Raw genomic sequence first — 24,576 nt, forward strand, 5'->3', positions numbered from 1 at the left:
GATGGCAGGGCCTGCCCACCCTGTCCACCGCCAGGCCTGCCACCCGACACTCAGACAGGTTCTCGTCTGAGGGGCACACTGCACGAGGAATGCGCTCCTTCCCGGAGGCTGGCCCCGGGGAACGGTCCCAAGGATGCAGCTCGGGACCCCTCCCCACCAGGGTCCAGTTCCCCCACGCAGTCAACCTGAGAAAGGTCAGCGAATGAAGACACAGACTCCCGTCTGACCGGCGACACGTCCGCGGACGCACGAGGCTCTCAGTGTTTGAGCAGCTACAGTTCCACCCGAACGGGACTGCTCCCCAGCCCACCTTCTCCAGGGAGCACTTCGGACAATAACTAAGCAGGCCTCTCCAATTCTGCAATGATCACACCGACCACAGCCTTCTGGCCCCGGGCCGCATCCAAATCAGTCCTTTACATACAGGTCTCCCTCCTCGTCATCACTGCCGAAAGATGTCACACCTCCCCCAGGGTCAGGACACGGGCGGGCCTTGGATATTCACACCCGCACTGACGGCGACAGACAAATACGATTTCCTGCAAAGGTTCTCCAAAGCCATCAGGTGCTGATGTATTTTTAAAGTCTTCGTACTGCAGTTTCTTAAGCAAATAGGAAAATTACTGCTGTATCTGCAGAAAAAGCGTAATGCTTACACGGCAGCAGGTGCTAATGGATAAACAGACACCGGGAACCTCCTCTGTGCAACAGGAGCATTCGCTCAGCCGGCCAGGGTGCCCTGAGCGCTGACTACCTGCCTGACCTTCCCTTACGCGCCCGGGACACAGTGCTGAGCTGCAGACAATCTCTGTCCTCGGGCTGTGTGTGCCCCAGCTGGACACAGCACCGGCCGCTCACATACCTGGACAGGACTGGACCGACTTCAGGGGGCAACCTGTGTATGCGGGGTTTCCTGAGCAGCCTGGTGGGCCACTGCTTATGGGGCAATTGTGGGAACCACGGGCTCCCCAGGGAGCATCTCTGCCTCCGCCGCCCAGAGCGTCGGAGGGTGTGCAGCAAGGGGCTGGTTAGGAGCCCCGCGGCTCCCTAATTCCCGAACCCATACTGCGCTCACTCTGGGACAGCAACCAAGCTCGGCGGAGGCCCACACCCAACAGGAAGTAGGCCAACACCACCCACTCCAGTGTCATTCAGACCCGACTGCATCCGTCTCTAAGAGAAATGACAGTTGCTAATCCAAACCCCTCCCGAATCAGAGAGTCATTTCTAGAATAACGGGGTCTTTTCCGTTCTTGGACGGAAGGTTATGGTCTGACTTCTGACCACACGGCAAGGCTGTACCCCAGTGGCTGATGGGTAAAGGCACCTGAACAAGGATACCTGTCTAGCCCTCAGGAGCCTCAGGGAAGTGGCAGGTGGTGTTTACACCTCAACCCCAAATGCGTGTGGCCCCCCCCATTTCTTAAGAAACAGTTGCCTCCAAAGGGGAAGGAAGTTGGCAACGTGCATTTGAGCAGAGCGGGTGGAAGAGACAAGCGTTTGGTGAAGGTGGTCACAAGGAATGCTCTGGGATGGGCAGTCCACCCCACAGGGCAGGCCCCAGTCACACAAGCCCCCGCCCCGGGCGGCCTCCCAGACCCCGCTTCTCCCCGAAACCATGGTGCCTAAGAAGCAAGAGGCCACAGTATCTTCACCTTTGTGTTTGTTTCCTTTGAAACCTTTCTACCAGGCTGCAGGCTGTCACATACATACGCCAACCCTTCACACGCAGGCTGCACAGTCCTCCAGGCGGTTAGATGCGAGTACTGGGGGTGACCCACCCACCCATTTGGAAGAGAGGAAAAAAACCCTCACCCCCACTGAAAACTCTGCTGATCCTGCACTCTGGCCCCAAAGGCCTTCCCCTCCAAAGGCTGTGCCCCCTTCTCCCTGGCTGCCCCCCTGAACTCCCGGAGCCCCCCAGGCGACCAGCACTCCCACCTACGCACCTCTGCTCCCACCAGGCCCCCTCCCCCTGTGGTCAACACCAACCCAACCTTCACATCTCGGCAAGTCTCTCCCCGCCCTCCCCTGTGAACTAGATCAGGTCCTGTCACATATGCTCACACCTCGTTCCTCCCACACTGCATGGCGCCCACTGCTGTGACCGTCTGTCTCCCCACGTCACCGAAAGCCCCGCCAGGCGGGAACTGGCTCATGTCGTTGGGCCTGCACACCCAGTGCCTAAGCGCAGGGTGAGAGGGGCCCCAGGCCCCCCGAAACATGCGAGTCCCTGAACCACACTCCGGGGTCATATCCAGCCCATCACCTGTGGATGCGCCTATACGCCAGGAATGGTTTTTATGCTTTTAAATGGTTGAGAAAAAAAATTGAAAGAACAGTATTTTGTGACATGTGAAAATCACATGAAATTCAAGTTTCGTAGTCCATAAGTAAAAATTATTACCCAAACACTGTTAACGCTTTTATGGCTGTTTCTGGACCATGACAGCAGAGGAGTCAGACGGTGTGGTGGCAAGACCTAAAATATTTTCCACGCGGCCCTGGACTTAAAACACTCACCCACAGCTACACCAGTGTCCTGGGTGTCCAGCCAGGGGCGTGAAACACCAGAGCCCGAAAATCAGGACCGACTGTGCTCTGGGTGGGCCGCACCCTTTCTGCATAGCTGATGCCTGTTGTATTCAGTGGGTGCTCACAGCATGCCACAAGGGGAGAGCGTCACTGGATACAATGGGAGATCTGGCTCACCCTCCCAGAGGGCCAAAACCCTCCCCAAACCAGCGCTTACTGGGCGACCACCCTGTGTGCTCTCACTGCACACATACCCACTGGGGCGCCTCCTCTGCATGGGTACCGCTCAGGAGGTCAGGATGCAAACTTCAGGAGCGGGGTGCAGACCACACCATAAGGAGCACTGGGCCAGGCAGCAGGACTGGGCAAACCACTGAGGTACCGCACGTAGGACACCGCACCTGCCTTTAAGGAGTGTCCTAGCTGGGCCGCCCTGACAAACCCCTGAAAAGCGAAGTCTGGACCAAAGATCTAAGTAACACTTTGAGACCCCTGAGTGGATGCCCTCGGGCAGGACAGCTTAGTGGCACCAGGAAGGCAGAGTTCCCCACCTCTCTTCTGTGTGGGACACACAATGATTACCCAGGCTGACAAATGTTTGTCACTAAGCTGCGAGTGGTTTCAACACCAGAGAATGTGCATCCTTCCCAGGAAAGTGGGTTCATGACTGGGTAGTTACGTGTGACTCAGAAACTGACCCCTTGTCCATTTGAGCACCAAACGGCCCCAAGAAAGGGGTGGAGGGCGGGGAATTGGTCCTTGACAGGCTGACGCTGCCCCTTGTTCCAGGGCCTGCAGAGGCCCGGCAGAGGAGGCTAGTTCCTGCTCACACTTTATCCCCCATCAGTCACACGCTGGCCTCCCTCCAGAACTGTCCCCTGCTCCTCACAGCCCCGGAAAGCCCGGTGAGCAGCACGCTCTCCTCACCGGCCCCAGCACCACTGGCCTCTCTGCCTGATCGCCGTAGCAACTTCCAAATGTAAAATGCCCCTGCTGCTTTCTCACAACGTGAGGAGGACAGAAATCAAATGCAGTAAAGGGAAAAGCACTACACCTTATCTCATCCCAAAGCACTGACGTCCTAACACAATTACACACTCTGCATCTCAGACCCTCACTATTCCCGGAGTGTTGACTTTCAGAAAGGGTCTCAATCTAGCTTCCCAATCTCCGGCAAATCCCAGCCCCTCTCTGGCCTCTGTTCCCTCATCCGTAAAACAAGGCGCTGGACCAGATCCCCGAGTTCAGCAACAGAGAAGCTTAGCAAGAAATTCCAGTATCAGCTTTCATTAAGACTCAAGCAGTAAAACATTTCGAAAAAGCCCAACGAAACCACAGCTTTGCCAGGGAGGGCTGAAAAGACGCTTTAAAACAAGAAACACATGATAATGCAATAAGCAAATTGCTGATTTTTCTTTTCTAAGTCATCTGTCCAGGAAAATGGTATCTGTAAAATGATATGCAACCAGCTCAAGCCTGAGCAGGGCTTTGTCCTCAGTAGCCTAAGATCCTCCCTGCAGATCAGGGGCTCTCCCCTAGCCGAAGATGCTTACAGGCCCTGACAGGTGACAAGGAAGATAAATGACTTCTCCCCACCTTACCACCACGGAAGTTTTACTCCCACAGCTCAAAAGGAATTCCCTACACCATCCTTCTCAAAGCGTGCCCCTACTCCGGAAGCCCAAGTCTCCACAACTCCCTTCTTTTGAGAAGCCTTGCCTGTGTTCCCGTTCCCACTGTTTCTGTAAAGCAGACCCTTAGCGACTAGTCAACCTTCCATATTCCTCAGTCAGGAATCCACATGAAAACGGATTTCCTTTTTTAAAAATATTCTGAACATACAACAAGATGGACGGAACGCTATAAAGCGCCCTGGGGCACCCACCACCCAGTCCTGGAAATAAACACTTGCAAACACACTGGACGCCTGCCTCATCTTCCTATGCGGCAAGTCCATCCCAAATCCAGGGCTCATCCCCCCGCCGCTCTGCACTCACCACACGGCACAGACAGCCGCGCGAGCTTCATAGCCTTTCCATCAACGGTGCCGTCCGCCTGCAATCACTCTGTACCGTCTTCGTGCCCCGTTTTATGTGAGCTAATGTTTCAGCTGTCAACTCTTCATGCTCACCACTGTATAAACATTCCGTTACGTGAATATGCCACACACTCGGCCAAAGACGCTACTCGTCATTTCGTACGGCTGCCATGCAGGGCCAGACGTTCCCACCACATTTCCAGAATGCTCACAACCCCCTAAGGAGGAAGGTGAGCGTCCCACTGGACCAGAGGGGGCTGGGACACACAGGGGGCACACACTGCCCAACACACGTGCATGGCAGACCCACACGAGTTCAGGCCACTCGGCTCTACGGCCACCGTCTTCACCTGAACCTCCAAGCCCCATGGAGGGACGAACCTCCATTACTCACATTTCTCTCAATGAGAAAATGGACAGAGGGCTCCAAAGTCAGCTGAGAAAACCTGAAACAGGATGCTCCATTTTCTTTGTTAACAAACAATTCCACAGGAAATCCATCTGACACAGATTGCCCGCATGCACAGTGAGGACAAGCCCTTCTCTGGCAGAAGTCCCTGTGCGCTCCCTGGAGTCATTCCCAAGTTTATACAAACGGTTTCCAAGTCAGCCGGAGTTGTACTGCAACCCTGCTTGGCTTCCCCTGCAGAAGCAGGCTGTCTGCACCCACTCAGATGGCGTGGAGGGGCCGGAAAGAACCCAGGAATCAAAGTCTGCCTGAATGGCAGCAGCTGAGCTGACATGGCTCTGAGATGACCTCGGGCAGCAGCCCCAGCTGCTGCGTGCTCTGGAGGCCCGGGAACAGTCCTGGGCTTGAACGGCCAAGGGAAGCAGGCACAGCCCACTCTGCTCTGCACTTGGCCTGGGAGAGCGCTCAAACAGGCCAGCCCAGCCCTGCTGCCCCGGAGAAAGCCCAGCCTGAGGACTGAGGGTGGGGGCTCAGAGCCCCCAGGCAGGGAGCCAGGCCAAGAGAGAGGTGTGAGTTCCTGCATGAGGGCCCCGAGGGCCCTGGGGAGAGGAGGGGACCCCCCCCAGGCCAGGGGAGGCCTCCGGGCACCAGCACCAGGACTCTCCACCGATCTTCCACGCGGGGTTTCTCTGCCACAGGGTGAAGGAAGCCTCGCATGGGCAAGGCAGAACGGGCTGAAGAAACCCCCTCCCACGTCTCCCAGCAAAGTAACGAGCAAGAGAACAGGCTTGGCCACTTACAGGCTGTGCAACCTTCCCTTCGCTGAGCGCCCCTGCCCTACCGTGCACTGGCTGCAGGGAATTACCGGGGAGGGCCCTGCCCCCTCCGACCCACCCCCCCACCAGGAGTCCACGGTCGCCCCCCCCCCCGCCTCCGCCCCGTTACAGAAGTGGCAGCGGAAGCACCAAGGGGTCGTAACCTAGGCAGGTCCAGAAGCCTGCAGGCGCCAAGAGCTGGGACGGCTGCGCTGGGCGTCCACGTCGCGCGTGGGGGAGCCCAGGTGAGGGGCGGAGGAGGGGTGCCGGCACCGCTCAGCCCGCAGCCCCTGGGGGGAGATAGGGGGACAAGCCCGGGTGCGCCGGCCCGAGGCGGGAGGGCGCGCGGGGAGAGGGAGGCCGGCAGGGCGGCGGCGGCGGCGGAGAGGGCCGGGGAGAGGGGCGCCAGGTGCGGGCTCCGCGCTCCCACCTTGAGCACCGTGACGGCGCCCGCGCTGTGCACCTGGAAGTGCGCGGGCGGCTCGGTGCCGGGCTCGGCCGCCTCGTCGGGGCCCTGGTAGCTGAAGCAGGCGTCCGCGATGTCCAGGTGGCCGAGGGGCAGCGCGTCCTGCGGGCTCTTGAAGTAGTAGAGGTAGCAGCGGCGCGCGTCGAACACGAACCAGCGGCTGCGGTAGCCGCGCAGCGGGCCCTTGCCCGACAGCTTCTGCAGGTAGCCGCACAGCCGCGCCGGCTCCCGCTCCTCCTCCTCGGCCCGCGCCCCGGGGCCCGGCATCGCCGCCGCCGCCGCCTCGGCTGCCGCCGCCCCGGCCCTGCGCGCCCCCGCCCGCGCGCCCCCGTGCCGCCCCCGCGCGCCCCGCCCCGCCCCGCCCCGCCCCGCCCCGCCCCGCTGCTGCGCACGGCCCGCGGGCGCGCAAGGCAGCCTGGGACTTGTAGTCCCGCGGTCACACGGCCGGCGCGGGCGGGAAGCTCGCGCTCGGCGCACCTGCATCCCAAGGCCCGCAGCACCTGTCCGGGACGCCCTTCCGGGAGGGACGCAAGGAACCCGCCACAGACGGCGGGCGGCCCAGCAGCGGCCACGACCTTGCGAAACTGGCCGTCGCCCGAAAGAGGAAGCGCGAGGAAGGACGGGACCGAGCCAGCCGCAACCACGTGGACCCAAGGCCAGGGTGCTGAGCAAAACACGCCGGAGGAAGACGCAGCCCGCACGATTTCACCTGTGCGTGGAGGCCTTCAATGTGAGGAGAAAGTGGACCTTAGCAGAGGGCAGGTGGGGCGACGGGAGGTCGGGGCCTGCAGAGGCCCGCGAAGCAGGTGCAGCGGGGGGAGCGGGACCTGCTGGGCAGCGACCCTGCCGACCGCTGCGGCAGACACCTGGAATTGATGTGACACCACGGGTCGACTACACATGCACGGAAGGAAAGAAGGTTCTAGCTCTGTTTCTGCAAGGTCCAAATCAAAGCAGACAGCCCCGCCTTCCTTCTGCCTGTTCTTACACAGACTCGTGAAAGCGGGAAAGCTTAGCTTTCTGGGAGGGACAGGGCACCACAGGCGTCTGCCAACTTCAGACACGCAGGAAGAGTGAGCTCCCACCCACCCAGCCAGCCAGCCACACACGGGCCCTGCCTCTGCCACCCCTCGGACACCCCCTCCCCGTGGCCATCAGCCGTCCCTCCGGTGGCCACGCGAGGGTGCCCCCACCTTCGTGTCCCGGTGCTCTTTGAGCACCAAACACGCGGTGTGGAGGGTGGGCTCTGGAGCCAGGTGGATGGGATTTGTCTCCGAGCTCTGCCACGCACCACAGCTGTGACCTTGGGCAGGTTATTTGACCTCTCTGAGCCTCAGCCTCTTCATCCGTGGAATGGGGATCATACCACTCATGCCATTGTTCTCGTGAGGCTTCCAGGAGCTGTGCTCATGAACGTGCTCGGCGGCACTCGGTCCTTACCAGTCCCGTACAGTTAACACAGATATCCTCCTCAGCCGGCAGCTTCTGAGAGGGGCGATCCAGCGGTGGACCAGCCCCCACCAGGGGAGGCCTGAGAGCGCCTGCAGGAGTGGGGTGGGTCTCTCTCCTGCAGGACAGAGGGAACTGAGGTCGATTTGGGCCTCGCCCTGTGGGTGACAGGGGCAGTGACTAATGGGCTTGCAGGGCGAGGCAGCCAGGGTGGGATATGACCGGGAAATCCCGTGGAAAGGGGAACAGCCGGGAGCCCCGGGTACGTGTAGCCAAAGCTCTGTGCCAGATGCGCACAGGAGGCCAGGGAGGAGCAGGGGATGGCCCACTGTCCTCAGCTCTGTCAGCCAGTTGTTCAAAAGTGGGGGTGGCTGAGGCCTGTGGTCCCAGAGGACAGAACTGAGCCCAGGTCCACCTTGCAGAGACCGAGATCTGCTAAGTGTCAGGAAGGCACAGGCCTGAGCCCCCAGCCTGGGCAGACGGGACTGGACAAAGGACCACTACCGTCCCTGTCCCTCCGTGGCTGATGTCTCTGCTTCTCGACAGACAAGCTGGGGCCGCAGCCTGACCCTCCTGCACCGGAGCTGGCTCTCTGTCCCCCGCCACCCCTGGCAGAGGAGGAGGCTGCCTCTGCCGCCGTCTTCCTTGGGCCGGGGCCACACCCCACATCCTATCCAACACGTTAAAATGCCCCAAATCCTACGGTAAACATTGCTCTAAAAATGTTTGAAGGCATTTCTAGAATTATGATCCTGATATTATCTGACTGTGAGGAATTCATTTTAATTTGTTTGGCTGACAGTTTCTTGGCAATCATCATGTCTGTGTGGGCACCCTGGCCGAGTGAGAGAAATCCAGCCTACGCATTGTTTTCAAAGGGACTGACATTTCTTTTTAAAGTTTATTTATTTTTAAGTGACCTGTACGCCCAACGTGGGGCTCAAACTCACGACCCCAAGGTCAAGAGTCGCACACTCTGCTGACTGAGCCAGGCGGGCGCCCCGAAAAGGAGTGACGTTTTTATGATTACTATGACATTGACATAATGTTACACTTGACATCTCATTAAATGCGTATTAATGTAGATTTTGCTTTTTCTCAGGCTTTGGAGCCCGAGTATATCTGTCTTACAGACACCTCGTTGGCCCCTTGAGAGCTGGCAGAGCCAGGCGCTGGGCCTACAGAAGCTAAGGAACAGACTGCCCTGGCCAGGCCCAGAATGCGGCCCTCTGAGGAGGCTGCTCAGCCGCAGGCCCTGAGACCCCAGTGAGCCGGACAAAGTGGCCACAACCTGTCATCCAAGTCCCTGTCCCCCAGCCCCGCCAAGTAGAAGGGGCCTGAGCCTCCAGGACAGACCCCGCCCCCGTCCCGACCCCCCAGACCTCTCCCAGGCCCCCAGCCCTGCCCACTCCCTCAAGGCCAGTCCAGGCCGCTGGCTTTCCAGGAACAAACCCTGCATTGTGTCATGCCTGGGTCCCGAGGGCCATGCCCTCAAGGGGCTACAGGATGGCGCTTTATCTCGTCCCATGCTGCCCCTCCCCCACCCTCTGTTGGACAAGTTTAGTCGATTATGTAAAATGCTGAACAAATGCAGCTTCAGTTCCTTTCCAGCCAGACCCCCAGCTCAGGGCCTTCCTACACCGGAACTCTGCTGGCTCCTGTGTCCTCCCTCGTGGCCCTTCCTCCATGGCTCATGGACACCCTGCTGGTCCCCAAGTCTCCGAGCTGAATGTCCGCGTCCCGTGGTCAGGGGCCAGTTTTACGCAGCCTGTGTACCACCGCCCCCCGTGTCTAGGACAGGCCTGCTTGGGGCTACAGGGTCTGCCCCCTCTAGCCTCTTGGAGCCCAGTGACCAGAAGGAAGTGGCCAACCCGGGAGGAAGTGGCTACTGTTTACCCGAAAGGGGAAATTTGGGCAGTGAGCTTGCTCCCCACGTGGCCAGCCTCCGGACAAGCCCCAGGGACACAGAGCCAGTGACTCATCCTGAGCCAGTTTCCCCCAAGAGGGATGGGGTGAGAGGCCCGGCCACGCACAGCCTCTACCCGTCTCAGACCCCAGGGGGACGAGCTCGCCGGGTCGCCATCCTGACGAAGGAGGACCCCGCAGTCGAGCGGGGACTCCAGAGAGGAGGCACCTCACCACCTGCTGTGCCGCGTGTCCTCACACGTCTGTGCCCTCTCTGGGCTGCCGTTTCCCGCCTGTACGGCAAGGGGATGGGCGGCCAGGTGAGGCCCAGCTGTAAGGCCTGTGGGCCTTCTTCCTGCAGCTCCTGGGGTCAGTGGAGACTCCTCTTTCCAGCCTCTTCAGTCTTTCAAGCATTACAGGCAACCGATCCCTCCCTTCGGGGCTCTCTTCCATCCTGGGCTCTATGGTCAGTGCAAGCATTCCCCCTGGGGGGGTCACACGTCTGCGTCTTCCATGGGTCCTGCTGGGAAGCGGCCCTAACCACAGCCTGCCCCCCCGCCCCCTGGCCAGATGGCACGATGGAGCCCTCCTGTGCATGAGGCAGAGAGCACAGGATCCGGAGGTCAGGGACACGGGGATCTTGGGAGGGCCTTGCTAACCCCAGAGCACATGAGGAGGAAGTTGGCCTGGACGGAAGGGGGTTGGAGTTCAGGGTGCGGTGCCGGAGAGGGAATGGGGAGCCAGGCTGACGTCAGAGCCGAGGCTGCGATGCCCAGTGAGCCGCCCCACGGGGAGGCCCCACCACCAGCTGCAGGGGAGGGCCCTCAACGCGCATGTCCACACAGCCCTGCACCTCGCCTCCTGCCCTGACAGGGTCGTGGGAGGGGGCCAAAGGAAGAGAGGGGCTGTGTGACTCTGGGCTCTGTGCCGCTGAGTCTCAGGAGAGCCTAGGCCTGCCCCCCGCTGCAGGAAGCGGCCTGGGCAGGCGAGGAAGCTGCAGAGACAGGAGCACCCCACCCCACCCCCAGCCCCACAGGCCCTCTCGGCCTGGATTTGCAGACTGGCTTCCAGAAAGCCTCATTTCCCTACCAAATGTGCAGGCAAATCTCCACACCTTGTGGTTGCCTTTCCTAGAGGGAGGTCACCTGAGGTGACCTCCCAGCCCCGGGGTCCAGGGCTCCAGGGCTTGGACAGGCAGAGGCTGCCCCAGGGAACTAATGGAGGACAGAGGATGGGCAGGGCTGGGTGCCAGGCAGGTGAGGCCTGCACAGGAGTTCGGGGGAGCCCCAGGGCCCAGGGAGCGGGTGAGGCCTGGGCCCCGGGGCAGGCAGCCGGGCACTGGGCCCAGTACACCAGCCCACCTGCCTCAAAAGGAGCCTAAGAGGTGCTGATGCAGGCCGAACAATGAGGGGAGCAGAGCTGGAGGGGGAGAAGACCCCCCGAAGGAGGGGTCAGGATGTGAGGACACTCAGCAAGAGAACTCCTTTGCTCCCCTCCTTTGCTCCTTTTGAGACCCCCTCACCCAGCCAGGATGCTGCCCCAACTCTGCCATTAGTGCAGCCCCTCTCCACGCGGTTGAAACACCCCCAGCTCCCAGACGGGCCTCACAGGGGAGCTGCCCAGGGGCAGGAACCTAAGGGCAGGGGGCCCAGAGAGGGGAGCCCTCAAGGCAGGTGGGCTGCTGTACTGGGCACAGTGCCCGGCTGAGAAACAGCACGGGGAACGGGAAGGACCCAGGGCCTCTGCAGCTGCCCCGGGGCCCAGGCCTCACCCGCTCCCTGGGCCCTGGGCCTCCCCCGAACTCCTGTGCAGGCCTCAACTGCCTGGCACCCAGCCCTGGCCCCATATGGAGTCTGTTTTGGAGTTTCTTTTGTATTTTGAAGTTTGAATATATGGCTAAATAGCTACTAAGGTTGATTCGGTGCGTTTGGAAGCTAGGTACAGAATCTGTGTGGTCTGAGGCGGGCCGGGCCTTTTCCAGTCCTGAGTCTGGTTCCCGTCTCTGCGGTGGGGACAAACGGGCGCAGTCACACCACTGTGCCTGGGACAAGGATGAAAGGAAATGGGGTGTATTTGAAGTGCCCGGTGCATCATCGCGGACCTGCCGTGGTCGGCTCCATGCTCCTAGCTGTGGGGGGTGGAGGGCACCCTGGGGCCTCCGTGCAGGCGGTCGTGCCAGGCCCGGGGCAGCCATCTGGCCTCCGAGAAGCTGTAGAACAGGGTTCTTAACGTACGGTCTTTGACCCCGATCTTCCCAGTGCGCCGGAAGCTGACCTCTCCATGGCTGCCCGTCCTTCGGGCCTCACGAGCATATGGCCTGCAACGCTGCGGGTTTTCACTTTTGCCTGGATTCAGAACTAGTCACTGCTGAGGCCAGATAATCTATGGAGAAGTTCACTTCTTGACACTAAGACTGAGAGGTGGCGGACAGGGAGGCCCGCTGGTCTGATAGGTGGTTTCCCTTTCCTCCGCGGTGCTCAGGAGCCCACAGGCCCCACGCACGGGTGCTCCGTGGAGCAGGTGGGGCTGGCGGTGTTTTTAAGACCATGACAGGTCCAAGATACTCTTTGGAGACCCCATTTCACTTCATATCGAATATATATAATTCTGAAATGACAGTCCCATTTTACATTATTAAAAAATGTGTGCATATATATACATTTTTTTGCTTTGAACTTTTGGGAAAATATTATTTTTATGATTTTGCTTTGGAATGATTTGGCTTTGAGAATTCATTTAATTGGCGGTTGGTGATAATTTCTTGGCAGTTTTCCTGCGACCCTCGGGGGTCCTGGGGGTGGGGAACCATCTGACCTCCAAACCGTTTTCAGATGTGATGAATCTTTTATGAATGCTCAATAAAGTTGATGCAATATTCCATTGTATAGACATTTGCGTACGCACTCTTTCATAGTGATTTTATAGTTTTCTCTTTTTGGATTTTGGAGCCAACACTCGTGTGAGTTGGGGGGTGTTTCCTTGCTCGGGTCCAACACATTTTTACAGGCCCTCATCGAGTTCCCAGGACATGGCCATTGTCCTGTGGCTACAACAGACCTGTGTGCATGGGGTGGGGGGTGGGGGCCCTGAGGGCATCTCCCGGGAGCCCCCCTCCACCCCAGCAGCTATGCAGAAACAAACTTGCTCAGCAGCACTGAGGGGCCGAAACAGTCATAGTGAAACTGGTGACCTCTCCTGACCAGTGTCAGCCCCTCCCCTGGTTTTTCGTGCAAACAGGAGGCCCCAAAATGACTGAGCTTGAAAATATTGCCCATCCATCTAACTACTCCTCCACTATTTACTGAGCGCAAATGGATACAACCCCGAAAGAAGGCAATTTGGCAACATCTATCAAAACCACAGATGCAAGCACCCTTTGAGTGCAGGGGTCCCACTTGGGGGACCACTGTGGGTGTTCTCACGCTTGTGCATGGTCGAGTGCGTATTTCCACGTTGTTGGAAATAGGGGAACATTAGGAACGACTCAGGTGACCTCCCGCGGGGGGCTGGTCACAAAGCCTATGGTGCAGCCACGGCGGGAATGTACCTTTGCCACGGCCCGCACGGCGCCCTGGGCGTCCTCCTACGGGCAGAGCTCCAGGATGGATTGTTTTATAAAGCGAAACACTGTACAAGTACAGTATAGTATTCCGCCCTTGGAATAATTACCTAAATAAGTAAATAATTTAAGTTAAATTAAATGTGCCTGTTGAGCCTCTAATGGTACCAAGCCCTGTCCTAGGCACAGGACCGAGTAGAGATTGAAGCAGACGACTTGAGAGAAAAGAAGTCGGCTTGCTCGTTCTCCAGGGAGCAAACCCACGCCCATAACAGAACGACCAAGGGTGTGAAAACATCATGTCCACAAACAACGACAAGCACTAGAATTCGCTGAAGAGGCCATGTTGGCCTCCCGCTGCCACCGCATGGGTTCAGGAAAGGAGGCGCGGGGGGCTGGGGCCAGGTCCCCGGGCAGGGCGGCTGGACAGACCTCGGGGGTGGCCTCTAGGAGGGCAAGCCAGACTGGGCGCCCTCAGGCGGGAGCCCCTGTGGAATGGCCCGCCGCCCGGAGTGGGTCACAGGAGGAGCATGACTTTGGGAGGAGAACCCAGCACGAGGAGGTGTCGATCCGACAGACGCACTTGGCTTTGGAAGACTCCCCAGCCGCTGGGGACCTGGAGTGGGGGTTGAGGTTTCTTGCAGCCGCCCAACAACCTGCATGGGCTTCTGATGCCCCAAACCCTGCCAGGGCGGTTTCTCCCCTCCGTTTGTATAGACGAGGGCACTGAGAGATGGTGAGGTTTAGGACCTACCGCAGAGCCAGCCAACGGGGGCCAGGGCGCCCGGGGAAGGGGAATTGAAGGGGCACGGCCACACCAGTGTCCCCCAGATGACCACGGTGGGGACTGAGCAGCGGGGTGGGCGGCGCTGTTGGGGACCACCCACCCATAGGAGACCCTGGGCCTTGCGCACCCGTTCTCTGAGCTCAGACACAGACTCCAGGCTGTTTGCCCCACCGGGGATCCTCAGCCTGGCCCTCGAGCACAAAACGCCTTTGTCTTCCTATGCAAATGACCAGGTTCTACCCAGGGAGAGTAGTGCCTAAAAGGGAGGTAGGGAGAGAATGCCTCATGGAAAATCATAAAAACACATTTCTTTGCATTTGAATATGTGCAGGACCTCAGTTTGGCAGCAGACCGACTCTGCGTCGGATCCCAGCTTCCCCAGCTCCCCCTCTGGGGTCTGGTGATGCCCACGGACTTCTCGGAATTGCACACAATAAAATACACGGCGGTCCGGCGGAGATCACTGGAATAGGGCTCTCAAAATACTAGTGTTGTAGGAATACGGTGCGTGTCTTTATCAGCTCCACCGAATTCTGGGTGGTTCTCCCGAATGTCTAACAAAGACCCACCCCATCCCTCTGCAGGAGAGCAGCATCTCTTCTCCCCGGGCACCTGCCTGCTCCAGTCTGGCCTCCTGGGCCAGACCCCCCTCGACCCCTAACCCCTGACCTCACCCCTGTCTAAGTGACGGGAGCCACGCCCTCTTCTCCCTCCCCCTTGACACCATGTTCTGTACATGGACTTATCAATCGTCTGTGTTCGTGATTCCCACAGCCCAGGGCACAGAGCACACAGTAGACACTCAATCCATCTGGAGTGGAAGGAGATTAATCAGCACAGAGCTTCACCAAAATACAAGTGGCGTCCACGAGGACAAATAGAATTTAACCCCACTGCTTTGCTAATGGCAGCTGGGCTGAGGACCTTAGCCAGGGCCTGGTCTCTAGCCGTGGCAGAGGCTGGGGGTTAGGGGAAAGGGGCCAGGAAGTCCGAGGTCTCCTGCCCTATCCAGCAGCCACCCAACCTGGCTGCTAATAGGATGCTCCCTCCAGTGTCTCCAGCCACACAAGGTGTCCGCCCCAGAGTCAGGAAGGAGAGGTGACAATAGGGCTTCTGTGGGCTTGGCGGTTGGGGGGGGCGGAGAGCGGGCACGGACTCAGTCAAATGAGCCGGGTGCACGCAGATATAGAGGCGTGTGGGTGGTCTGCCCTCTGCTTCCATTTAGGGCTGGCCGGAATGGAGGGCAGCCTGCAGCCGCTCAGCCTGCGGAGGGGGCCCGAGGAGGCGGGGGACAGCCAGGCCCTCGCCAAGCTGCGGGAGTTGGCCCTGACGTGGTTCATGGAGACACAGGCACCCCTCATCCTGCAGGACGGAGCCCTGCCCCCCTGGTTTCACGGATTCATTACTCGCAAGTAAGGCTGCCCCATCCACGTGCCCCACGGGGGCCCTGGGGGCCGAGAGAATGGTCTGGGGACCCCGGCAGAAGACTGGCCCCTGCTGCCTCCCCGGGCTAGGCAGGGAGCAGATTGAGGGGCGCCTCGTTCTCTGGTGGCCACTCCTGTGGGCAGGCTGGGCGAGTGCACCGGCCCCCACTCTGAGCAAAGGTCTAGAAGAGAGACGGGGGCAGGAGCAGGTCCGTTGGGACCCACCCAAGAACCGGACGAACGACCGGAGGGCCATCTCCTCTGTCGTCCAAACCGGCCACTATTCATGGGGGCAGTGAGAGAGCTGCTTTGAGTGGGGATCGTCCTGGGCCGGCTTGGACGTGCACTATCCAGCGATAGAGGCTGCGATGTGGGGGCTGGCGTTCGGATGGCGCTGGACCTGCGAGCGGCCAGAGCACGAGACGAAGGAGCAGGACATCCAGCCCGGCGCTCCCGGCTCGGCACTGGCCTTCAACTGGGACTGGCCATGCTGTTTATGGCTCTGCTGTCCCCGTCTTGAAATCCTTACTTTTTGAGGGAGGGGCTCCGCACTTTCATGTAGTACTGGGCTGTGCAAAATCTGCCGTTGACCTTGCCTGGAGCAGGCACTCAGTGAGTGCTCGGTGAGCTAGTGGTGCCAAACCAGAAGAGAGCTGGGATTTTCCTCCATGTCTCCAAAATACTTGGCACCGTTCAGAAATATCCATAGCTGCCTCGGGCTGGAAGGGACATGTAGGGGAGATGAGAGCCTAGGAGTTGCTCTTGTGATCAGGCTCCAGACAAAGCATCACCTCCTCCCGGTAGAAACTCTTGTGCAGTGCACAGCCTGCACAACTGTACGGTGGTGGTCCTGAGGCAGGGACCTCCCCAAACCTAAAAATCTCTGGCTATAGGGATTCATTCTTATTACAGAGACGTTCAGGTGGAGAGTGGGTGCCCAGGGTCAGTGGCTATTGTGCGTGCCGGTGAGCTGCAGTGGAGGGTTGTGCATGTGGAGCCTCAGGACTCAGACCCAGCCCAAGACTGAGTCCCGAGTTTGCCGGACTGAGCGCACACAGACCACAGTCGGAGCCGCGGGTCTGAGAGAGTCCCCTGTGGAGGGCTGCAGATCCGTGCGCTGGGCCTGGCCCCCAAGGGCGCGGCCCGCAGGGACTCTGAGGCAGGTCGGAGTCGGCCCACTCCTGCTGCCACGTGGGCACAGGCCCCCCGCTAATTGCATGTCTTCTGCCCAGGCAGACGGAGCAGCTGCTTGGGGACAAAGCTCCTGGCTCCTTCCTCATCCGCCTCAGCGACCGGGCCACCGGCTACATCTTGTCCTACAGGTAGGGGAGGAAGCCGTCTGTGAGGCCCCCATAGCCGACCTCGCAGATGAGACAGGCGCCCCCGCAGCCCGAACGGCCTGGCTTTCCCTGGGCGCTGGCTCCCCCGCCCCACCTCCATCCATCACATGCTCAGCGCACGGTTCCGGAGCAGCACTGGCCACGGGACGCAGCCCCAGCCTTCAGAGGGGGTGGGCTGGGGGCACTGGGAGAGCTGCAAGAGGCTGGGGACAGCAGGTTCCTGGGGAGGCAGTGCCCGCACAGCAGTGCGGGGCAATGTCTGTAGACCGGGGAGGGCCATTTGGCCAGGGTCCTTCAAGCAGGCTGTGGACGGAGGACCTAAAGACAGAGGCAGGACGTGTGAGGCCCGTGGGGACCCGTGAAATGGGGAGGCTACAGTACAGGACAGGGGGCAGGTCGGCCAGGATGAAGCCGAGGTGGTGACGTCAGGGCTGGGCTGGAGAGGAGGCTGGGTTGGGGAAGGCGGAGGAAGGGAGAAGCCCCCTTCCCGTCAGGAGGTGAGGCCAGGGCTCCCAGGCAAACCTCAGAGGACTCAGATCAGATGCAAAGTTACCTCCTGCTCAGACCACCCCTGTTCAAGTCCTGGCCTTGAGCATGGGCTTCCCTGTGCCTCTGTGACTTCATCTGTAGGATTGGGAACATCGTAGTACCGACGTTGTAGGATTGCTGAGTGGGTTGGATGGGTTTATACATTGAAAAATGCTTGGCACAGTGGCTGGAACATCGTAAGGACCAAATAAACGTCAGTCACTATTAAAATGGTCGTTGTTATTCTATGTGCCAGGTACTCTGCTAAGCACTTTGAAATATGTGAGCTCAGCAGCTTCCAAATGTCTTTTTAGTGTGAGGGCCCTTTTTTCCAAACATGGTCTTAGGTGGAATGCCAACTTATAAAATTGCTCAGAGGTACATGGTGGGTAGATGGACCCGTGGAGCACCATGGGGCCCAGACACAGCCCCACACACGTGCTCACCTGCTTCACAGCAGTTCCGTGCTGAAAGGCAGGTCTTTCCAGTAAGGGGTGTGGGAGCAATCGGATATCCAGATGGAAAACAATGACCCCCACCTCACATCATACAGAAAAAACGAACAAATTCTAGAAGGATCATAGACACGAGTGAGAAAAGCAAAGCAGGACATTTCTAAAAGAAAACAGGAAAAATTTTCAAGGCTTCGAGAAAGACGAAGATTTCTTTTTTTTTAATTTTTTATTGTTATGTTAATCACCATACAACATTACATCATTAGTTCTTGATGTAGTGTTCCATGATTCATTGTTTGTGCATAACACCCAGTGCTCCACGCAGAACGTGCCCTCTTTAATACCCATCACCAGGCTAACCCATCCCCCCACCCCCTGCCCTCTAGAACCCTCAGTTTGTTTTTCAGAGTCCATCGTCTCTCATGGTTAAGACGAAGATTTCTTAAGACACAAACCTACTAACCATAAAAGAGAAGGTGGATACACTGGATTTCTTTAAAATTAAGACTTTTTGTTAATCAAAAGATACCAGTGAGTGAATAAAAGGACCAACCAGAGTCTTGGGAGACGTTCTGTATTACATGTATCTAACAAAGGGCTCCTGCCAGAATATACGAAGAGCTCCCGCAAATCACTAAGACAGAGACAACACGATCAATAAAGGGGAAAGACTCGAACAGCCACTTCATAAAAGGATCCGACCAAAGGGCAACAATATTTTGGCGTTCAGCAGCATTAGTAATTGGGGAAATACAAATGCAACCCGCAATCAGTGGCGAGAGTTGGGAAACAGAGGATATACCGAGAAGTTGGTGGGGACGTGGGGACACCTGGAAGGCTCCTACCTCACAACGGTTTCAGAAAACGATTCGCCAGAATCTACCGAGCCAAACAGAGGCGAACCCTGAGCCCCAGTGCTACTCCTAGTGTATTCTCAACAGAGATGTGCACGCCTGGTCGCTGCAAATGCGTAGTGGGATGTCCACTGGCAGCCTTATTTTTAGCAGCCCAGATCTGGAAACGACCTAAACGTCCAGCAACAGAGGGGGCGAACCGTGGATGTCTTCCTTCGGTGGAATTCTACCCACCGGGGCCGGGGAGCTCACCGTGCGCGGACACGAATCAATCTCAAAGATGCGCTGAGGGAAGCCAGACACGGAACTGTGATTCCGTTATGTGACGTCCCCAGCCGCACGGGGGCAGGCGGGAGTCTCCGAACCGCGCTCTGCTGTGCCTGGGGAGGGGGGGGGGTGGTGGCTCCCCGGAGGGCGCCTCTGCGGGACTCCGTCCCTGCGCGCACGCACACTCGGGCCGGCGCTTCGCTGCAGAAAGGTTGTTGGTCTGTCAAGGACAGGACCGCGGGAGGGCAGGGGTTTACCCGCGGACTGGGGGCGGGGCTGGAACTCCAGGCGTTTAGGGTGGGCCGAGGGGCGCTGAGTAAGTGCAGGGTCGGACCTCCTTTTGGTTTAAGATTTTGGTATTTTGTTCATCAGGGACATTTGGGTAATTGATTTTGATTTTCTAAAATACTGCTCTGCTGGTTATTTTCGTTGCCGAGTTTCGTGGTGCCCCTCCGAATTTGGCGGCCCCGCTGGGTGCCTCCCTCGCCCCCCACTGGGGCAGGCTTAGGGACTTCCCTGGGACGGGGTCGGGTGGGACTTGAAAGCCACTCCCGGGCTCCTGACCCCGCGCAAGGCTGAGCTGTGCAGGGCTGGGCTAGGGAGCTTCAGGCCCCGTTAGAGAGGAACACCTCGAGCAGGGCTGCGCCGGCGGGCAAGCTGGACCACCCACGGCCACACTGGCTTGTGTTGTAGGGGCAGTGACCGCTGTCGGCACTTTGTCATCAACCAGCAGCAGGACCGGCGCTACCTGGTCTCGGGAGACACCCGCAGCCACAGCACCCTGGCTGACCTCGTGCGCCATTACCAGGTGGTGCAGTTTGAGCCCTTTGGGGAGATCCTGTCTACTGCCTGCCCCCGGGTAGGTACCCCTGTTCTCCCGTGTGCGGGGGTGGGGCAGGGTGCCCAGGCCTCTCCGGCACACGACTGCCATCCAGGCACTCAGTGCGGGGTCACGGTCCCTATTTGAAGAGGGGAGACTGAGGCAGCATGTGCTGGTCCTTCCCTGAGGTCGGGGACTGAGGCAGCATGTGCTGGTCCTTCCCTGAGGTCGGGGACCTGGGGGGCGTGTGTCAGCCCTTCCCTGGGTTCAGGGACCTGGGGGGCGTGTGTCGGCCCTTCCCTGGGGTCGGGGACCTGGGGGGGCGTGTGTTGGTCCCTGGCCGGCCGTCACTGGCAGGCTGTGGAGGCCAGAGTGGGGTGCATGACCACACACCCACTGTGCACCCACCCCCCCGCCCCCAGCCGGAGGACAACGATCTGTATGATGCCATCACCCTGGGCCTCCAGCACACCAGTCTGGGCCTGGAAAATCCACCTGCCTCAGCATCCCCCATGGCGGCCCCAAACAAGGCTGCCAGCCCCTGGCCCCGCCTAAAGCCGCAGGTCCCCTTCCTCCACACCAAGAAGAGTCTGGGTGCGAGTTCCTGCAGCTTCTCTGAGGAGACGGTGAGCAGCATTCTGGGCCCCTCGGGTCAGGGCTGCACCAGGCTGCGGGGTGGGAGCACCAGGCCCAGAAAGGTGCGGGCTCACCCACCCCAGGGCCTGCGTCTGGCCAGCTGGGTATGCTCTAGCCCCCGCTGGGCCCTTCTAGCCGTGTGCCTCAGTTTACCATTCCTACGGTTCCTCTGGGGCTTGAATGAGGAATTGGGTAAGAAATACCTGAAATTCCTCTAAACTTTGGGGGGGGGGAGGTGGTGCCTGTGAGTTGATATTTTCCGTCCACAGCACCTCCTGGGAGGGGCTCAGAGAGATTTTCCTCCTATACAGTAGATCACAGCAGGCCTGAGGCCTTCCCCAGGGTCCACGGGGGGCCTCACCAGGGGCCCTGCTACCTCCCCTCTGCTCACTCTTCTCCAGCCTCACTGGCATCTTCCCAGAACACACCAACCTTGCTCCCACCCCAGGGTCTTTGCACTTGCTGTGTCTTTGCTGCAATGCTCTTCCTACCAGCTCGCGGCTTGTACTCCTTTCTCTGCTTGCGTGTCATCTCTCCAGAAGGGCCACCAAAAGGAAAGACCCCTCCCCACCTGTCATTGTCTGTCCCGTCGCCCTGCTTTGCTCCTCTTCACGGTACCGATCACCACCAGACCATTCACCATCTTGTGACATGCTATCGTGGGTCTGTAGGCACACGAAACCATGTAGCAGACTGGTCTGTTGCCCAGGTCCCAGGTTAGAAGGGAGACTTCCAGAGTTGGCCTTGCGGCCCACCGAGTCCTAGGCACGCAGGACGGTGTCTGGTACACAGCTGGTGCCCAGCAGACATTTAGGGAATAATACAAAAATGACAGCCTCAGGGGTGATGGCCTATTCTGAAGGGGGGCCGTGAGCGGGTGGGCTCGGGGGGCCCTGAGGGGCCAGTGGACCACTCTGGAGGGAAGACAGAGCAGGATGAGCTTGGGTGGTGCCCGCTGGCCTCGAATGCCAAGGGCAGACTAGAGTCGGGGAGCGTGGGGCCTGGCAGGGACCCTCACACGTGACAGTGAGGTAAACGGAGCCAGGACAGGACTGCGGCGTGCTGAGAGCCTGCGTTTACCTGAGGAGCGATGGGGGAGGCTTCCGGAGGTTCTGCCTCTGTCTCCCCAGGTCCCCGTCAGGGTGCCTCCCCTCCCTGAGAGGAGCGCCTCCCTTCTGGACGAGTCCTTTGGAAGCCCCAGCAACAGCATCTACTCAGACCTGAGGAAGGTGAACCAGGCACAGCTGGGCCTGGGCGCAGAGGCGTCCGGCAGGCCCAGGCCAGCCCCATCTGGCAGCCAGCCCAGCTCCCCGGGCAAGACGCCGGAGAGGACACTCTCGGCTGGAGGCCAGAACAAGCCTGATGGCCCAGGGCCTGCCGTCTCTGGGGTGAGCCCCGAGCAGGGTCCTACGGTGCCTCCCATGCCCTGGGGCCACCTCCTGCCCCCTGCTTCTGAGGCCCTGGGATCCTCGGCTGCCCCCTGGAGCCAGGCGTCTCCGAAGCTGAGCCACAGGGCTCAGCCCTGCTCCCAGGGCAGTTCTGCAGACACTTTTGAGTTCCTGCAGACAACAGGTCCCCCATCAGGGCCCAGGGACGTGCCAGACCAAGAAGGCAGTGCCTACGCGCAGGTCCCAGTGCGCTGGGGGGGCCCAGCCAGACCCTTGGGTCCCGGGACCAGTCCTCCATCTAGCAAGCCACCAGGACCCACAGACTACGGCTATGAGAGGCTCTCAGGGGCCCAAGAGATCCCCAAGCCCAGGAACACCTATGAACAAACCCCAGCAGCCAGGAGCAAGGAGACTGGACGGACACACAAGGTGGGCTCCATGGTGGGCGGGGTGGCTGCCGGTAGGAGGGATCAGTGGCCCTCATGCATGAGCAGGCCAGGTCACTGCTGCTGTCCTGAGGGGCCCAGAATTTTCCAGAAGTAACGTTATGCTTGGAGGTGGTGGGAGGGGTTGTTGCTCAGCTTGGATGTAAGGGGGGGGCCTAGAAGCCCCTTCTGGGGGCTTTCTCTGCAGACCAGGTTTCTCTGCCCTGGCCACTGTGACAGGTGGACAAGGGGCCCTGGCTCCAGGCCGGACTTGCCTTGGCCCTCGTCATGGCTCAGCCACCCCCCAGTTTCCCTGGCAACAACCCTCCCCAAGAGTATGTCCCATATACTGCGATTACTCCTCATTTATCTGAAATTCAGATTTCACTGAGCATCCCGTATTCTCATTTAGCAACTGACCAGGACCTCCCTTTCTTCATCTCTAAGATTCTGCCCAAAGGGCAATGCTAAACATGCTCCCGGGCTAAGGAAACGGCCCAGGGACGGCCGAACAGAGCTGCCACTTCAGGGGGTTTCCGATAGGAGGGAGGACAGGGGAAGTGGAGGTCAGGAGGGCAGAGGGAGGTGGTCAGGGGCTCCCACGGGGCCCAGGTACCCTCGCCCCAGCACATTCTGCCTGCACCCTGAGCCAGTGAGCAGGGAGGGTCCAATTCTCCATGGGGACGGCCTCGGATCTCAGCACATGCAGACCCTCTCGAGGTCTGGGCAGTGAAACCCAAGTTCCCAGCTGAAAGGCCTTCCCGCACATCCTGGGACGGGGCGTTTACCCGGCGTGGTGCAGCCACTGAGGTCCTGACTCTCCTGGGACCAGAGGCCCCGCCCGGAGGCAGGCCCTCTCGGAACCCCGAGGCCACATGCCCTGGCTGCCAAGCCCCACATCCTCTCTGGTCCGACGCCGCCAGGGACCAGCGCACCCCCACCCGCCTAGGGCCCTGCTGCACCAGAGAGCTCTGGGAGCTAGGGAACCCTGGGGCCCTCCAGCGAGGGAAGGAGGGGCTGGGGCTTGCTTCTCCACCCCTTTGGAGACCCCCTCCTCCCCTTCGCCATCTCAGAAGAGGCAGGTCCTTCATCCAGAACGGGGGAGGGGGGTCCTGGACGCGGAACTTCTGGCATCATGAGGCTCGTGAACAACCAGCAGTATTCCAAGCTGGCCTTTCCTGGACGTGGGCCCCAGCCTCCAACCAATGCGGGGCCTCTCTCTGTCCAGGGTCTCCAGGTTCCAGTATGTCCTCCCTCTTTGCAGCCTGACAAGCTCCGGAGGATCTTCTTCACTGACAAGAAGCACAAGTTCTGAGCACCGGGCTTCCTCCCAGCAGCTCACCGGTGGGCTTCCTGGGACCCGGCTATGCCCCCTCTGAAGGCACCCCTGCTTCCCCAGTGCCCCTCACTCTCCCCCAGGGGGGTGGGGGGTCAGGGCTGGAGGGGCGGGGGACTGACCACAGGCAGGGTCAGCACCCCCATCCCCAAGGTGAACTTCTGAGGCCTGGGCTTCCTGGCCACTTACGGAGCACGTGGCCGACCCCGGGCCAGGGCGGGCTGAGACCCGGGCCAGCTCCCGACCCGGCGGCCCTCCCAGCCGCGGGGGGCAGAGGCCTCTGAGGCAAGAGTTCCGGCCCGGAGGTGCTGGGTTCCCAGGAGCAGGCCCCTTGGCCCCTCTCTGCCCCCTCTCTGCCCCCTGCCTTATCGCAGCCTTGCCATGTGGGCTGGCCAGGCCCTCATCCAAACCCTCCGCACCCCAGACGGGGAGACCAAGGCCACAGAGGAGCGAGCCGCCTGAGGTCACGGTCAGCGCCTGAGCACACACCCCAAGCCTGGCTGCCTGGGGTCCGCCTGGGACGCGCTCCTGGGCGTTTCTGGGGCCAGCCGGTGGGCACAGACTGCCCATTGCTGTATGACCGGGTCACCCTCCCCTGCCCTCTGCCTCCCGCCAGTCTCGGCCCCGCGGGGCGGCTCTCAGACCGTTCCCATGAGGCCCACACAGCAGCTCTGGACACAGGCACGCACGTGTCCACTGTCCCTGGATACCCGTCCCCCAGGGTCCTTCCTTTGTCCCACTTCCTCTTCCCCCAGTGCCCCCACCTGTGGGTGGGGGAGCAGCTGGCGTGCGGCTCCCGCCCAGGCCTCCAGGCACTGGAGGTGGAAAACAGACTGACCGTCCCCAGAGCGCGCCACGGCCCCTCCCGCCCGTGTCCCCTGGCCCGGCTCACCCCCGTGGGGGCGTCTCCCCCAGCAGCCTCCCCCCTGAAGGGCAGGGGAGAGCGCCCGCCTCCCAGGGGCCCTCGTAGGACAGAGCAGGGCGGATAGCCCCATGTCTGACTCGTGCTTCGTGCTCCGTAGATTCTCACCACGATCACTACTGTCACGAGGGAAACGGGCATGGCTCTCACCTAATGTCCCCTCTGGGGCTCACCTGGAGGTTCGGGGTGCCAATGTGTCTCCCTCTCCAAAGCACAAG

General features: G+C 60.0%; 2 protein-coding genes across 6 annotated transcripts in view; one reads left to right on the forward strand and one right to left on the reverse strand.

Moving 5' to 3' along the window:
• The window catches only part of TBC1D2B (TBC1 domain family member 2B), a 61,476-nt gene extending 54,715 nt beyond the window's left edge, over nt 1-6,761 (reverse strand). Inside the window, exon 1 of one of the 4 annotated variants that reach the window (XM_027571606.2) lies at nt 6,741-6,761. In XM_027571606.2, coding sequence (XP_027427407.1) covers nt 6,741-6,746 — 6 coding nt within the window. In that variant the 5' untranslated portion in view covers nt 6,747-6,761. Of the gene's footprint in view, nt 1-4,532; nt 4,613-6,227; nt 6,556-6,740 lie in introns of those variants that run through there. The other 3 variants (XM_027571604.2, XM_027571603.2, XM_027571607.2) reach the window with 3 other exon arrangements.
• Nucleotides 6,762-15,176: 8,415 nt separating this feature from the next.
• SH2D7 (SH2 domain containing 7) lies at nt 15,177-24,576 on the forward strand. 2 transcript variants are annotated; one of them, XM_027571805.2, is made up of 6 exons: nt 15,177-15,375; nt 16,620-16,709; nt 19,525-19,690; nt 20,074-20,277; nt 21,418-22,104; nt 23,329-24,576. In XM_027571805.2, exons 1-6 carry the CDS (start codon nt 15,200-15,202, stop codon nt 23,413-23,415), a joined length of 1,410 nt encoding a protein of 469 aa, XP_027427606.1. In that variant the 5' UTR covers nt 15,177-15,199; the 3' UTR covers nt 23,416-24,576. The 2 variants fall into 2 exon arrangements, with proteins under 2 accessions (XP_027427606.1, XP_027427605.1); XM_027571804.2 differs by having other exon boundaries at nt 15,178-15,375; nt 21,418-24,576.

The sequence above is a fragment of the Zalophus californianus genome, chromosome 6, assembly GCF_009762305.2.
Source record: "Zalophus californianus isolate mZalCal1 chromosome 6, mZalCal1.pri.v2, whole genome shotgun sequence".
Lineage (NCBI taxonomy): Eukaryota > Metazoa > Chordata > Mammalia > Carnivora > Otariidae > Zalophus > Zalophus californianus.